Source organism: Pteropus medius, unplaced genomic scaffold, assembly GCF_902729225.1.
Source record: "Pteropus medius unplaced genomic scaffold, Ma_sr-lr_union100, whole genome shotgun sequence".
NCBI classification, from domain to species: Eukaryota; Metazoa; Chordata; class Mammalia; order Chiroptera; family Pteropodidae; genus Pteropus; species Pteropus medius.
In genome coordinates, this window is record NW_024354503.1 from 15,624,463 (window position 1) to 15,640,251 (window position 15,789).

At 38.3% G+C, this 15,789-nt stretch overlaps 1 protein-coding gene, 1 non-coding gene and 1 pseudogene across 2 annotated transcripts; 2 read left to right on the top strand and 1 right to left on the bottom strand.

Moving 5' to 3' along the window:
• Positions 1–101: 101 nt before the first annotated feature.
• TBCC (tubulin folding cofactor C) lies at positions 102–1,588 on the top strand. The gene has a single exon (XM_039854659.1). It carries the CDS (start codon positions 162–164, stop codon positions 1,197–1,199), a length of 1,038 nt encoding a protein of 345 aa, XP_039710593.1. The 5' UTR covers positions 102–161; the 3' UTR covers positions 1,200–1,588.
• Positions 1,589–3,078: 1,490 nt separating this feature from the next.
• LOC120596497 (5S ribosomal RNA) lies at positions 3,079–3,197 on the bottom strand. Its single transcript, XR_005651174.1, has one exon. It is a non-coding gene; the product is annotated as a 5S ribosomal RNA (ribosomal RNA).
• Positions 3,198–10,351: 7,154 nt separating this feature from the next.
• Positions 10,352–10,470, top strand: LOC120596356 (uncharacterized; annotated as a pseudogene).
• Positions 10,471–15,789: the final 5,319 nt, after the last annotated feature.

The following is a 15,789-nucleotide window of genomic DNA, read 5'->3' on the forward strand; positions in this document are numbered from 1 at the left end:
ATGTTCCCGCCCCTCCGATGCGGAGGAACCAATGGGCGAAGCAAATGGGGAGGGGTTTTGACGTCAGCGTGGCCGGCCAATCACAGGACGCGTTGGTGGGAGGCCTCACGGTGGGCGCGCCCAGAAGAAGGAAGGCAGGAGAAAGGAAGCTTGCTGTCAAGATGGAGACTGCCAGTTGCTCTGTTACTGCGGTGGGGAACGGGAACATGGGGTCCCAGCGGGACCGGAGCCTGGTGCCTGAGCGGCTTCAGAAACGAGAGCAAGAACGGCAACTGGAGGTGGAAAGGCGGAAGCAAAAGCGGCAGAACCAGGAGGTGGAGGAGGAGAAGAGCGACTTTTTCTCCGCCGCCTTCGCTCGGGAGCGAGTCGCCGTGGAAGAGCTTCTGGAGGGCGGGGAGTCTGTCGAGCGGCTGGAGGAGGCGGCCACTCGGCTCCAGGGGCTGCAGAAACTTCTCAACGACTCGGTTTTGTTTCTCGCCGCCTACGACGTGCGGCAGGGACAAGAGGCGCTGGCGCGGTTACAGGCGGCCCTGGCCGACCGGCGCCAGCAACTGCAGCCCAAGAAGCGTTTCGCTTTCAGGACTCGGAGGAAAGACGCTGCTCCAGCCACCAAAGTAGATGCGGCTCCTGGCGTCCCTGCGGCAGAAGGCATCCTGGCCTCCCCGCCGCCATTGAAGGAGGAGGGAGGCGTCAGCTCTAGCTGGGTCTGCGGTTTCTCCAACCTGAAGTCCCAAGTCTTGGAGAAGAGAGCAGAGGAGCTGCACCAGCGAGACGTCCTTTTGACCGAACTGAGCAACTGCACAATCAAATTGTATGGCAATCCCAACACCCTGCGGCTGACCAAGGCCCGCAACTGCACGGTGCTCTGCGGCCCGGTGTCCACCTCTGTGTTCCTGGAGGACTGCAGTGAGTGCGTCTTGGCTGTGGCCTGCCAACAGCTCCGCGTACACACCACGAGAGACACCCGCATCTTCCTGCAGGTGACCAGCAGGGCCATCGTGGAGGACTGCAGCGGGATCCAGTTCGCCCCTTACACCTGGAGCTACCCGGGAATTGACAAAGACTTTGAGGGCTCTGGTTTAGATAGGAGCAAAAATAACTGGAACGACGTTGACGATTTCAACTGGCTGGCCCGGGGTGTGGCCTCCCCTAACTGGAGTATTCTTCCTGAAGAAGAGCGAATGATCCAGTGGGACTAAGCAGTTGTTAATCTTAACTCCTACCAAATTCTTCCCATGTGGGACTGACTCCAACTAATGGGACCCTAAAGTTTACATACTTAGTGCCGTCACACTATGTTTTCAGTATTTAAGACTTAAAATTGTTATAGGCTCATATTTGTGATTTCCATTAAATTTATGACAGGTCTAACACTTTAAAGCGTTTTTGCTATTTTGGTAATGTCTAGGAGCTATTATTTAACAACGATGTTTTGAGGCCATAAGGGGGAAAGGGTGTGGTTGTGCGTTGGTTTTTTTGATGTGTGGTATTTAAAACTTATTGCATGATAAAGCAGGCTTTCAATGAATATTTGTTATTTTAATAAATGAATTCAGTAGGGCTCTAGTAGGAGCCAATTAATGTGGAATTATGGTATCAGACCTGTGCAGAGTACCATTAACTGAGAGCTTTCTTGAATTGAAGTTTGGATTTCCTTAGGTATTTCTCAGCATGGTGCTGGAAAGGCTCCTCTTTGATCTTCAGCTGCACATTGGCTTGGGCTTCTGGAATGCAGTTCTAGTCATCACTTGTTTGGGTCCAAAATTTTGGCTTGGACCCCAAGTGGCTCATGAGTCTTCCCAAGTGTAAAGCCAAAATAATTATAGCTACCAATTTTTCATGCACTTAAATGGTGCATAGACACTGTTTTAAGCACCTTACACTTATTAAATCCTCATGTCTTATGAAGTACGTTTTGTTAGCACTATTTTTCTAGTGAAGAAACAGTGAAGTATGTTGCCCAAGGTCACACATGCTCTTAGACTGGGATTTGAAACCAAGTAGTCTGGCTCCTGAGCCCATCTTCTTAACCATTACAAGATAGTGATTTTGAATAGTGTTAATTGCATTGAAAGCGTCCAAATTAAAGAAGGCAAATTGCTCTTAAATTCTCGGGCATAATTATGCTATACGTCCTCATACAAAAAGAATTGAGGCAAACATCTACCTGAGTCTTAATTTTTCCATACATTTGGCAATATAATTCTCTATGGTTACAAATTTGGCTTTCTGCTCTATACCTAATCCATTATTCTTAAATGGAGAGTTGTAAGATTTTCAAAAAGATTTTTTGGGTCTCACGGCCTTGTAACTGCAGACACACTTTTTATTTAATTGCCACAAGTATTAACCTGCTTGAAGTACCTTAAGTACTTATGTGTTAAATATTTATATGTTCTATCTGGTTTCAAAAAGAATTTAAAGTGGTTTCTAGGATATGTGAAGTGTAACAAGAAAACAAAAACGAATAAGAAAGAGGAGCAGAGCAAAGGCACAAATTGGAGGCAGAAATGAGGCCAATAAAAATGTAGCCTACCAAGTTCTGTTCCCGTAGCCAGAGGTAAATCCAAAATTGTTTTTTCCTCAACTATTAGCTGACTTGAAAAAGGGTCCTGATTAGCTTCACAATTTGCAACATCCACAAAGAAGACACTGGGGTGGGGGTGGGGGGGTTCAATTGTTTAGGAAAAACAATCCTGATAATAAAAGAAAACGTAGTGAAATTCTCAACCATTTCTTCAAATTAGAAAGTGACTGGTGTCCTAAGGCTATCCCCCTGAAGACTGATAGTTTAACACCAAGTGCACCCCAGGAAAAACCATGCTTGTAGCACTAATGGGTTTGTAATTGATAAGTATGGAATAATCATTTTTACTGGAAAGGTAACTATTTACATCTAAAACAGTAAAACCCCTTGAAGCTTTTGCAAACATGGAGTTTGTAGTAGATAACAAAGTCACAAAATCATGGCACTTAGAACCATAGTTAATACTTGCTTGCTAATCTCAGCTGAACTTTCCTCCCTGCTCAGCAATCCTGTCCTGCCTTCCTGAATGGCCCTCTCCACATTACTTATGCCAACTACAGCACCAGGTATTCCCAGGTGGTCTCCCATCCAAGTACTAACCAGGTCCAACCCTGCTTAGCTTCCAAGATCAGACGAGATTGGGCACGTTCAGGGTGGCATGGCTGTAGACCATTTACTTTCCTAAAGCTCACAATTTCATGCCTGTAATTGCCAATCTTACCTAACATGTTATAGGCCATCCAACCCTTTAACCCTTCAATATTTGAAAAAATTTCCATCTGTACTGGTGTTCTTGCTAAAGGCATAATCTCCTGCCCAGAGGGACCTCTTCCACCTGTGCCCATCCCCTTCTACCTCCTATGGATCTTGCTCCCTTTCCATTGGTCTTTTTCTTTCTCTTTCAAAACACCAGATCCTGAGATATCCATCCTACGTATCACTGAATGATGTTCCAGCTCCTTCCCTCTCCTGTCAGCCATCTTAAAAGATTAGCTGTGTCCACCTGCATCTACATCTACTCTCTCTTTAAGCCTGTAATTTTATCTCTTTGCTGAACCAGTCTCTTTGATGGTATCAGCAACCTGAGCTCCAAATCCAATAGCTCCTTCCCTCCTTCATCCTTACTTTTTCACTCTGGGTGCGGTTTACTACCTTACTCTTAAAGTCTTCTCTTTCATTGAACTCCATAACTTTAATCTACCCTGTTTCTCTTATGACAACCTCTTTCTTCATTGGAAAGCCCTTAAATATGAGAGATACTCAAAGTTTTGCCTTTGGCTGCTTATATTTGGTCTCTCCAGAACCTCAAATCTCAACCTATGTGCACAGTCCTGCATCTGTATCCCTAGCCGCCACCCTCAGTGGGCTCACCTACCTTTCAAATTCCATATATTCTTACAGTCTCCCATTTTCACCTCTTTCTCTCCCAAGTTCCATGTTTCATTTAATGAATTAATTCTCCAGGCATTCAATGCTTACCAGGGCCAAGCAGGTAAAATCAGTAGGGCTGCTGGAAATAAGTCAATAGGGCGTAGGGGACCAGACAACTTGGCAGATAAATGCAGGCATTTTCAAAACATTGTACGAGCCAAGCAAAACTTTTCTGCTGTCTACATCTGGTCCCTGAGCTAGCCAATTTGTAACATTAGACTTCCAAATCATGTCAGTTTTATCCTCAGCAGGTCTTGCCCATTCATTCTGTCCATTCAAGTCTTTCTGCCATTTCAGAAAATTAGACCTTATTATTTTTTCCCTAAACTTAAACTGCAATGGATTTTTTTTTAACCAAAAGACCCAAAACCAACCCAAACCTATGTTAAAGTCACATCCGTGAATTAAAAACATTGATTAATTTCAGCAAGTTTTTATTATGCAAATCTAATGATAATGGTCATTATGATGAGGGCCTATTGCACCAATAAGTGTAATGACCATATGTTTTCATCAAAATTAACTCTGGAAAAGCAATAAAATAGCACATTAGTCAAGCAATCAGTTTATTAAACTTCATTTATGAACAGCTATATTAAACAGTTTAGTGTACAGTTTAGTATTACATAATTATAGAGTATCACTCCAGAGTCTCAACCCCATAAGAATAAGAGAAACGGCCATTTTTTTTGTAAATTCTAATACTGAAGTTCTGAGTACAATGCAAGAGTAGTTATTGAAAAAAAATTAGTTTTAATTTTCTTAATCAGGGAGAAATGAACAAAAACAGCAAGATGTAAAGATTCAACACTCCATGATGAATGTTACTTGATAACACAATGTTTTATAAACATCTAGTACCACAGAAATTGGACAACTAAATTGCATTTAACTCAAAAGTCTTATCACCAACTCAAAAACTTAGTCACACAATTTGATTATTTTCTTATAAAAAAAATAAATTGGTCGTTACAATTAAGATGAGGGTCAATTATTCACCCACCTTTAAGTTTCAAGAAGGGCAGGGACAATATGACACAGAAATCCTTGCTCAATTTAACTGAACAAATATTTGAATATTTACTATGCACCTGTTTAGTGCTGATTGCTAAAAATACAATGGTAATGAAAGAAAGTGTGTGTTCTTCCTTTATAGAGGTTACATCTAGTTGAAGATCAGATGAATAAGAGAACAATCACAATGGAGAAATTCTGAGAACTCTGATAAAGTAGTGCCCTATCAGAGAGGTTATCCTAACCTCTCCAGGTTAGAAGTGACCTTGAGTAAAGCATCTATATCTATCACCAATCCAGGGTCCGAATTTCCTGGATGATATCCCTGCCCACTACCTATCTACTCAGAGCAATGGAGTCACAGAAGGAAGTGTTGGAAGTAGTTATTCAAAGGCCTGAATTCCAACTTTTCAGATACTGTACTTACTCTGAACTTTAATAACTAAGAATGCCAAGCAAGACAACTCGAGGCATTTTGCTCACCTGGTAACCAAGCTTAACATTCTGTTCAGCCATTCAAGTACTTTATTATAAAGATTTTTTTTTTTTAGTTTTATACCTTTCATTTGTGTTTATTTCACCAAGAAAGCTGTCCATAATCTAATTTTTAGAAATGATATCAAGGTAGAGTTTTGATTCTAAGATGATAGGGCAAGGGACTTTTTAAAAACAGATAATTCTCCCACAGGTACAGAAGATTGGAAAAATGGTAAATCTCCCTCCTTCCTTTGATCCCAGCCATTCAGTTCTCTTTGGAAAACAACGATCCTTTCTCTGTTTCCTTGGTATTCTTCTGGTCTATGCATTTACAAACTTATGGGCAATATATCTTTTTATCCTTCCAGTCAAATAGAAGCATGCTATATATACTATTAGGCACCTTTGTCATTAGCATTATAGTAAATCCACACTTAATGTCATCGATAGGTTCTGCTACCGTAAGCAAAATGATGTAGAATGAAACTAGTTTTACCATAGGCTAATTAATATAAACTAGAGTTAAGTTCCTACGGCATCTCAGCAATATGATAATGAAACAACACTGAATGAAATGACGTTATTCGAGAACCTGCTGTGTTTTGGGGATCTTCCCACATAAGTACGCAGAGTCCTCTCATTCTCTTTAACTGCTGCATAGTATTCTGTTATATGGAAAGTGCCATACTTATTTAACTAGTCTGTGATGAACCTTTTGGTTGTTTCCAATCTTTAACCATTAGGGAAATGCTATAATGAATATCTTTATACATAAATGATTTAGTATGTATACAATATTATCTATAGTCTAAGTACCTAGAAGTGGAATTGCTTGACCAATAGGTTATGAACATTTATAATAATATTGATAGATCTCATCAAATTGCCTCCCAGAGAATTTACACCCTCTCTAGCAATGTCTGAGAATGCTATTTCTCCACATGCTTATTGACATATTATGCTATCAAGTTTTTAGATCTTTGCCAATCTGAAAGTTACAAAATGTTATCTTCCTGTAATAGTAATTATAATCATCTCCTAATTGTCTCCTCTTCTCCAATTTCTAAACCATTCTGCATGCAGCTACCAAATTAGTTTTCTTAAAACATGTCATTCCTGGTCTAAAACCCTCTGAGATCTAAAATCTGCTGGACTCCGGGCCTGGAAGACAAGCTCCTCCACCATCTGCTTTCAGCCTACTGTTCCTACACCATGTTTTACTGTTTCATCACACATACTTCATGCTTCAACTAGTCTGAACTAATATCCATTAATCAAACACACTGTATCAGTCAGGGACCTGGCAGGAAACAGATGGCACTCAAAATGGATAATTTGAGAAGAGCTTAATGCAAGAGCTATTTACAAAGCTGTGGGCAGAGTTTAGGAAAAGCAACAAGAGACGGTGCTATACCTGTTATCACTCCTGGGGCCGGAGGGACAAAACTGTTGCCTGAACTCAGAGAGACAATATTGCTTTAGAGGATGCAGCCAATCCATTGTGATCTGGCAAGTGGGGAGAGCTGTGGGAATTGAAAAACACCACTCTCTTCTGATGGTGCCTTCCATAGGCTGAGAATTTTAGGGCAATGAAGTCTGTTGGTGCAGTACTTATGGGCCAGCTCCCAGGCCACAGAGTAGGGTGGAGAAAAATGAAGACTGGATTTGGAGGAGCAAATGGAAGATAGTCAGTACAAACACCTTCTACCGTACTTCCTGGCCTTTTTTCAAGAAGTTCTCACATAGTGTGAGTCCATGTGCACTTGTCAAAATTTTGCACAAGCCAAATATCATCTCCTCTGGGAAGTCTTCTGGGATTTTTTTCAGTCTTTTTGAAAATGAAGCATGATATTTTGAGACAATGAGAGCAAGAAAGGAAGGTGTGGCTCCATAGTGTAGTGGTTAGCACATTTGCTTTACACGAAGGCCCCGGGTTCACATCAGGACCGTGGGAGGAGCCACGGACCATACCCTAGGTAGCCCCCCCACCTTGCCCCCACCTCGCCCCCACCTGTTCCTGCCCTGGTCCTCGCTGGGAGGAGATGCCCCGCCTTCAGAGATCCAGTTCTTAAGGAGAGTCGGCAACATCCCTAAGTTAGAGGTGGAAGTAGGGGGAGGGAATTAAATAGGGGGTGGAGAAACAAGTATTAAAAAAAGAAAGAAAGGTGAAAGAGCTAGGCTCTGAGGGCAAGTTGTTGCATTCTCCAGTTGTCTAATTTTTGAGGAAAAGAAAAAGATTTGAAGAAAGTGAAAAGTGAAGGCCAATACAGTCGACATTCATGTGATGGCAAAACTTCAGGATATATGTCTGCATGATTACATATAGAGACTTGAGTATGCCTCCGAGTCAAGTAATGATTTCAGCAAAGTCATAGTCTCTTTGGAAAAGTTTAAGAAAAGAGGAGGCATCAAAGGAAATCTCAGAAAAACCAAAGAATGCCCTCTACAGGAAAAGAACAGGGGAAGCTTCCAGTGGTTGATATAAAAATATCTAAGATACAAAGTCATCTGTAATCTTTGAGGGGGAAACAAAGGAGGGAGGAGAAGAGGAGGGGCATTCATGTCCATCTCATCAGTAATGGAAATTTCCAAGAAAGGTGACTGGAATGTTAAATGACTTTTAAGGTGCTTGAGCAGTGACAGGCTTACGGACATTTATTGTAACATTTTGCTAAAGTTGTAGTTTAAGAAATCTTAGCAAACTCAACTTGAGCACAAAATTTCCCCCAAAAGAACATTGACAATTTAGCTTTTGACTGTGCACTTACTTAGATTTCGTTATATATTTGTATTTTAGTTTTATTTCACTTCATCTTTGGTATTTTTATGGCATAAAATGTGCTTGCTACTTTGGAAACTCAATTTATAACATTGCATCTCTAGGAAATATGGGTTAGACTTGAAGTGGCTTGACTTGTGACTGGTGATAAGGAACTATATAACTTGTTCAGTCCAGTAGCACCTTCATGACTGGGATATGTCCCCAGGGGACTTAATAAAAAGTGCTGCTTGTGATTATTCTTATTAGAAATTTTCTTCTAATAGCACTTTCTAATATTGTAATAACAGTGTAACAAAGGGGAACACTAACCACCCATATCTCTTGGACTTTATATTGTGCCCAAGCAGACTTTTGATGGCTAGTATGTGGTGCCTGAGGGTTCTAAGCCATGTCACTGTCCTTGTGTAGCAGGCCAGAAGAGACGAAGATTTATTCCCCAGAAACAGCCTGCATTAAATGCTGATCAGGAGCTGGGGAATAAAATACCTGGACTCCCTCACCACAGATGGGATAATTCTGAGGTATGTTTCCTTGTGGGATTTCTCCACTGGCTGAATAACACACTCTTATTGGCTGCTTTCCTTCCTGCATCGCTTCTTCACCTCCCTATTGATGTTACCAAACTTCCCAAATTAACTACTTTCATTCAAATCCTTGTCTTAGGGCAGTGACTCTCAATTCTTTTTTTTATTATCGTCCCCTTTTTACACATTTTTTCCCCTAATAGCTCCCCTGCCTATGAAATTTTAAGACCACAGATATACTGTATATTTGTTTCTGTGCCATGCTTTTATTTATTACGTATATCTGTGTTTTATGCGTAAAAAATTAAGATATTTTTGCCCTTTAAATACTTATGTTAGAAAAAGAAAAAAACTAAAGATTAACGAGCTAAGTTTTTAGCTTGAGAAGTTAGAAAAAGAATAGTAAAAGTAGAAGAAAGGAAATTATACAGATAAAAGCCAAAAGCAATGACATAAACACAATAGAGAGAACTAAAAAAAAAGAAAAAAACCCACAAATTGATTCTTTGCAAAGAGTAATGAAACAAACCAACTTTTGGCATGCTTGGCCAAGAGAAAGAGTAAAGGCAAATAGAAACAATAAATGAAACAAAGGGGACCTTACCATTAATGCTGCAGATATTAGAAAAATAATAAGTAGATATTATGAACAATTTTCTGCCAATAAATTTGAATACTTTGATTAAATGAATAAATTTCTGAAAAAATACAATTTACCACAAAAGCAATAGAAAACCTGAAGAGTTCTATAACTATTAAATAATCAAAACCATAATTTCCACAAAGAAAACATCAACCCTAGATGGTTTTAACTGTAAATTCTTTCAAACATGTCAGGAAGATATAATATCATTCTTAACATGAACTCTTCCAGAATATAGAAAAAGAAAGAATTTATCCCAATTCATTGGATGAGGCTAGCATAACCTTGATACCTAAACCAGCCATGAAACTTATGAGAAAGGAAAATGACAGGCCAATGTAATTCAAATATATATGTGAAGATCCTAAAATTATATTAATAAGTCAAATCCAAAAGTATATAAAAAGATAATATATAAATCAGAGTTTAGTATAAGAAGACTAGACTAGTCTGACTTTAGAAAAATGATTTTATTTATCACATTAAGAAAATAAGGGAAAATCCATATGATTATCTTAATAGAGGCAGAATACGCCTTCTGTAAAATTCAGCTTCTATTCAAGAGAACACACCTTTAGCAAAAATAGAAAGGAACTTCTTTAACTTGTTAAAGGTATCTGCTAAAACCTACAGCAACCATGATTCTTGGTGGTAAATCATTTAGAAGTTAAGATCAAGATCAAAACAAGGATCCCTGTTATCATCATTTGTACTCAAATTGTACTGAAGAGCTTAGTCATTACAGTAAAACTTGAAAGTAATTTTAAAATTATAAGAATTTTAAAGAATATAAAAAAGTTGCTATTTGTGAATTATAAAAACTCCAGAATAAATTGTAAAGAAATAATTAGTGGTAATAAGAGCATTATGTTTTTATCCATGTTATAAATGGCCAAGATATTTATTTTTAAAAAAAGGTGTGTGCGTTGTCCTTTATCAGATAGGTAGAACAGGTCTACAGCCATGCCACCTTGAATGTGCCTGATCTCGTCTGATCTCTGAAGCTAAGCAGAGTCAGGCCTAGTTAGTACTTGGATGGGAGACCACCTGAGAATATCAGGTGCTGTAGGCGTTAAAAAGAAATATATATATATATGATCTCAGATATGTAGATATTTCATTAAAACAGTGTGATGATAGCACAGGAACAAATAAAATGGTGTGCTGGGATTATCTCTATGGAAGAAAATTAAATCATATACCTTCATCATACCACACACAAAAATCTATTCTGGAAACATTAAAATCTTAGAGAGAAAAAATATAAATCTTTTAGAAGACAACAGAGGAATAATATCTTTCTATGTATGAGGCAAGGAGTAATTTCTTGAACAAGCACTAACCATAAAGAAAAGACTTGAAAATTCTACCATTAAAAGTTATCATATTAAGTTCTACTATAAGAACTTATGATCTTCAAAAGATGCTGTTAAGAAAGTGTAAAGTCAAGTCACAAATTGGGAGAAAGTAATTGTAACACATATAATGCCAAAGGAATATTATATAGAGAATATAAGAAAGTTCTACAAATCAATCAGAAAATCACCAACAACCCAAGCAAAAAAGTTAAGAACATACATTTCACAGAGAAAGCACAAATAGCAAATAAGATTATGAAGAGATACACAGACTCATTAATAACTGGGGAAATGCAGATTAAGGCCACAATTAAAACCAAGGAAACAAACATTAAGAATTCTGGGTCAACAGGAAGAGGTGGAGAGGCTGTGGATCCTATATTCACTGCTGGAGGGAGTATAAATCAGGCTGATCACTTTAGAAAACTTTTTGGCGTTAAGGGTGAAGATTCATATAGCTTACTTCTCAGCAGTTCCCCTCTTAAGGTTATACCCCAGAGAAACTACTGCTTAGCAGGAGATGTACTAAATGTTGAGAGCAGCTCTGTTTACAAAAGCAACTTTGCAGTCATTTAAAAAACCCACAAGAAATCACCCATATATCCACTGACGGGAGCATGGATCACGTACTGTATAAGAAAATGAACTGTAGGTGTACACAGCAACATGTACGAATCTTAAAACATAATGTTGAGTGAAAAAAAGAAGATCCTGAAGCCCGTATATGGTATGATGCAATTTTATAAATTGCAAAATGATAATAATAAAAATTTAAAAATATATGTAGGGAAATTCTACATGATTTTTACATGAAAAGAAAAGCTAAGGTATTCAGAATAATGGCTATGTCTTGAGCAGCTTGGGTTGCCATAACAAAATACCACAGACCGAGTGGCTCAACTACAGAAATTTATTCTCTCGCAGTTCTAGAGGCTGGAAGCCCAAGGGCACGGTACCCACTGATTTGGTTTCTGGTGAAAGCTCTCTTCCTGGCTTCCTGCTACAACCTCACATGGCTTTTCCTCAGTGTCTTCTCTTTTTTTCCCTCTTTTCTTTCTTGTTGTTTCTTTTCTTTTCTTTTTTGCTTTTCTCTTCCTCTTCTTATAAGGATGCCCAGTCTTATCAGTTTAGAGCCCACCCTCAGGACTTTATTAAACCTTACTTGCCTCCATATAGGTAACAAATACAGTCACTTTGGGGGTTAGGGCTTCCACTAATGAATGAATTTGCAGGAGACACAATTGGTCTATAGCAGAGGGGAATGTGATGGGAAAAATTATATATGTAGATGTAAGTTACTTATGATATTCAAGTTGGGTGATGAGTAATTTATTATGATGATGTATGGTATGCATATTCTTTGTATAAAAATTACATTTAAAGTTAAAAATTAATAAACTATAGCTGTATATGTTGATGATCAAGTTGTACATTTATGATTTATGGGCTTTTTTATATGTATAAAAGTTTTAAAAGTAATGTATTTTGAGGAAAAGCAAGAGCAAAAGTAATACTTATTATATGATTCTATTTATGTCAAATTCAAAATCATGCAAAACTGAACAATGTATTTTTTAAGCATACATGCATAGGTGGTAACACTAAAGAAAATCAAGAGAATAAATACCAAATTCAGGTTACCCCTGGGAATAACAAAGGAGTGACACCTAGGTGGCCTTACAGGCACTGGTGATATTCTATTATGCTAGGGGAGGAAACGTAAATGTTCATTTGAGCATTATTCTTTACTCTTATTATATATGATATATTTATCAGGAAAAATGGAAGGAAGGAAGGAAGGAAGGAAGGAAGGAAGGAAGGAAGGAAGGAAGGAAGGAAGGAAGAAAAGGAAGGAAGGAAGGAAAAAGTAGAGGAGAAAGAGAAGTCAGGATGACAATCAAAGCAGTGAGGTTAAGGAAACAAAAGTCAATTAATTATTTATAGAGCCAACCTGTGCCTCATTTTTCCTTGGGTGGGAGGTCCAGAGAAATGATCTCTTGGATTCCTTTATTTAAAAAAAATTATATAATTTCATCATTTTCATCTCATTATTATATTAGCAAAAAAAAAATCTAAAGAAAAATGAACTAATTCCATTAAGCTTTTCTTTTATCTTTATAATAGATTTTTAGCATCTGGACTCAAATCCATTGGTCCAGCGGAGGAGGGAACCAACTTTCCCCATCTTCCACCAGTCCACTTTTCTCGTCTTGTTCCTCACCATATCACCATATCTTGCCTCGCTTCATACTTGAAAGATTTGGCCATTGACATTTCTGATGTTTCTGTTCTTTCTCTTTTACCTTTCTAGATAATTTAACATCCTCATCTCTTTTTCCTCCACTGAAGCCATTCTATTTCTGACCAGCAGGAGGCATCCGCGGACTTGCCGGACTTGCCACGGGCTCAGCTCTGCCCCTCCTGGTCATTTGAAGAGAATGAGATCCTTGACTAATCTAGTTATCCCTGTAGAGCTATTTTAAAATTTTTCATTTCTGGTTTCTACATCAATTTTTTTTTCCCTCTCCTTCCCTCTGATTTTCTGTTGTCCGCATGCATGTTCTTAAGAGCTTCTTTGAGATAGCTTCCCAGTCGTTCATATCCATTTTCACTCACGGCAGTTGGCTTCAGATTTTGTGTATATGAGGTGTGAGTCTGGTCATATTCTGAACATCCTCTGGGGCGGGCTGAAGAAAAGAAGTTCCAGAAACTGTGGCACATTCTTTTCAATGTCTTCGATGGTGAAGAGTTGAAATCTTTGAAAGGTCTAAAGCTGTTGGAAGCCAAGTCTTGTCTATAAGAAGAGTGATCACCCTGGGTAATATCGTTTTGGACCCAAAATGTGGTGTGGCAATAAAATAATAAGACTGATTTCTTCAGATGGCTCAGAACCTGGCCTTGGGGATCACTCCCAAATTGGAGTGCAAACTTGAGTTGAAAAATGGAGCAAGTGTTTTGTTTTCTAAGATGACTATGCCAGAGGGAAAAAACTCATGTCTCATTGCTTTCTCCTCACACCTCTAACTGTGGAGAAATACCCTCTTTGATTTTACTTAGTGATTTGGAGATCTTAAAGAGGGGTGTGCAGGTGCTGAATTTAATAGAATCAAACACACATAAGGGAAGAAAGGAGGTTCCAGGTTGGAGATCTGACCCACTTCCTGCGTTGAGCTCATGGTACTCTTATTCTAGCAAAGCATTCTTTGGTATTAGATGGACATGAATTTGAGAATGAGATTGGTTTGTTACTAAAACTCCTTGTGCTATAAACTATATAAATGTCCAGCCTATGTACTGTATACTTGAAACTAACAAGAAAATAAAATTAAAAACTCCTTGTGCTTATGCACAAGCTGTTATGAAAAGTGGAGCTACCTAATCATTGGGAATGTGCATTTCAAATTTTAATAAAGATAGATAAATTATTCTCCCAAAAGTCTCCAGGAGTCTAAAGAAAACAAACAACCCAATTAAAAAGTGGACAAAAGTGCTGGTCAGACACTCCACCAAAGGAGATATATAGATGGCAAATAAGTATATGAAAAGATGCTCCACATCATACATCATTAGAGAAACGCAAATTAAAACAACAGTGAGAAACCATTACACACCTATTAGAATGGCTGAAATCCAGAACACTGACAACACCAAATGCTTCCAAGGGTGTGGAGCAACAGGAACTTCCATTCATTGCTGGTGGGACTGCAAAATGGTACAGTCACTTTGAAAGACAATTTGACAGTTTCTTGAAAAGCTAAACATAGTCTTACCATAAATCCAGCAATTACGTTTATAGGTATTTACCCAAATAAGAAACCCCTTAATAGGTGAATGGATAAACAAACTGTGGTATATCCGTATAATGGAATGTTATTCAACAATAAATAACAATGAGCTATCAAGCGACAAAATGACATGGAGGACCATGACTTGTGTATGGCTATGAGAAAGAAGCTAGTCCGAAAAGTCTACGTATTGTATGATTCCAACAATAGGACATTCTGGAAAAGGCAAAGTTATAGAGATATTGGGTACCCAGGGTTGGACAAGAAAAAGAGGAGGAATGAGTAGGTGGTTATCATTAGATCAGTGAAACTATTCTGTGTGATGTGATAATGGTAGGTACATGACATTACGCATTTGGTTAAAATCCATAGAACCATACAACACAAAGAGTTAACCTTAGCGTAAATTATGGGCTTAATAATTATAATGATGATGTATCAAAATTGATTCATCGATTTAACAAATGTACCACATCAATGCGACATAGTAATTATAAGGAAAATTGGTTGGAGAAAAGGAGTCCGTAAGAGCTCTCTGTATTTTCTGTTCAATCTTTTTGTAAACCTAAAACTGCTTTAAGAAATAAAGTTTATTAATAAAAAAAATTATAAAATTTACAGACTCATCAAATGTATATATCTTCCTTTCTGTTATTTTTGTTTACACTGTTTGGTGACAGAATTTTGAAAAATGTTCAATCTGATGGATCAAGTTTTGTCTTTATTATTCTTTTAATTTGCCTTTTCTGCATTCTGCTCAGATTGAACATTTTTTCCAGTTTGTTGGACTTTTGTTATAAATAGTTCTGTTTTATAAATCATCTGTTTCTGTCCTTTGCCTGTTTTTCCAGTTGATTGTTGATCTTTTGATTGTGGAATAGTGGGAGTTTAAATATTATTTGCCCATTCATTCCTTTTATTACATGCAAATGTTTTCTCACAATCTGTTAGTTGTTTTTCAATTTGGGTAATGGTGTCTTTTGCCCACAGAAAGTTTCAAATTTTGAAAGAGTTTGACCTGGAACCTTACTTCTGGAGAGACCTGTAATCTGAACCCGACCTCGGATTAAAGCCCGTTCCTCTGGTCAGTCTTTTTTGCTCCTGATTCTCCAAGCTGAACCCAGAGCGCTCTGCTCCAGTGTTTCCATGGAGGCTCCTTTTGAGCATGTTTTGAAACTGGCACGGCTTTATCTAATGGGATGAACCTGGCTAAAGAGATTAGCAAGACGTCTTGTGGGTTCCACTTTT

What these genes read in the sequence shown, in the direction of transcription:
- TBCC (XM_039854659.1), top strand. Translation starts at nt 162, where the DNA reads ATGGAGACTGCCAGTTGCTCTGTTACTGCGGTGGGGAACGGGAACATG.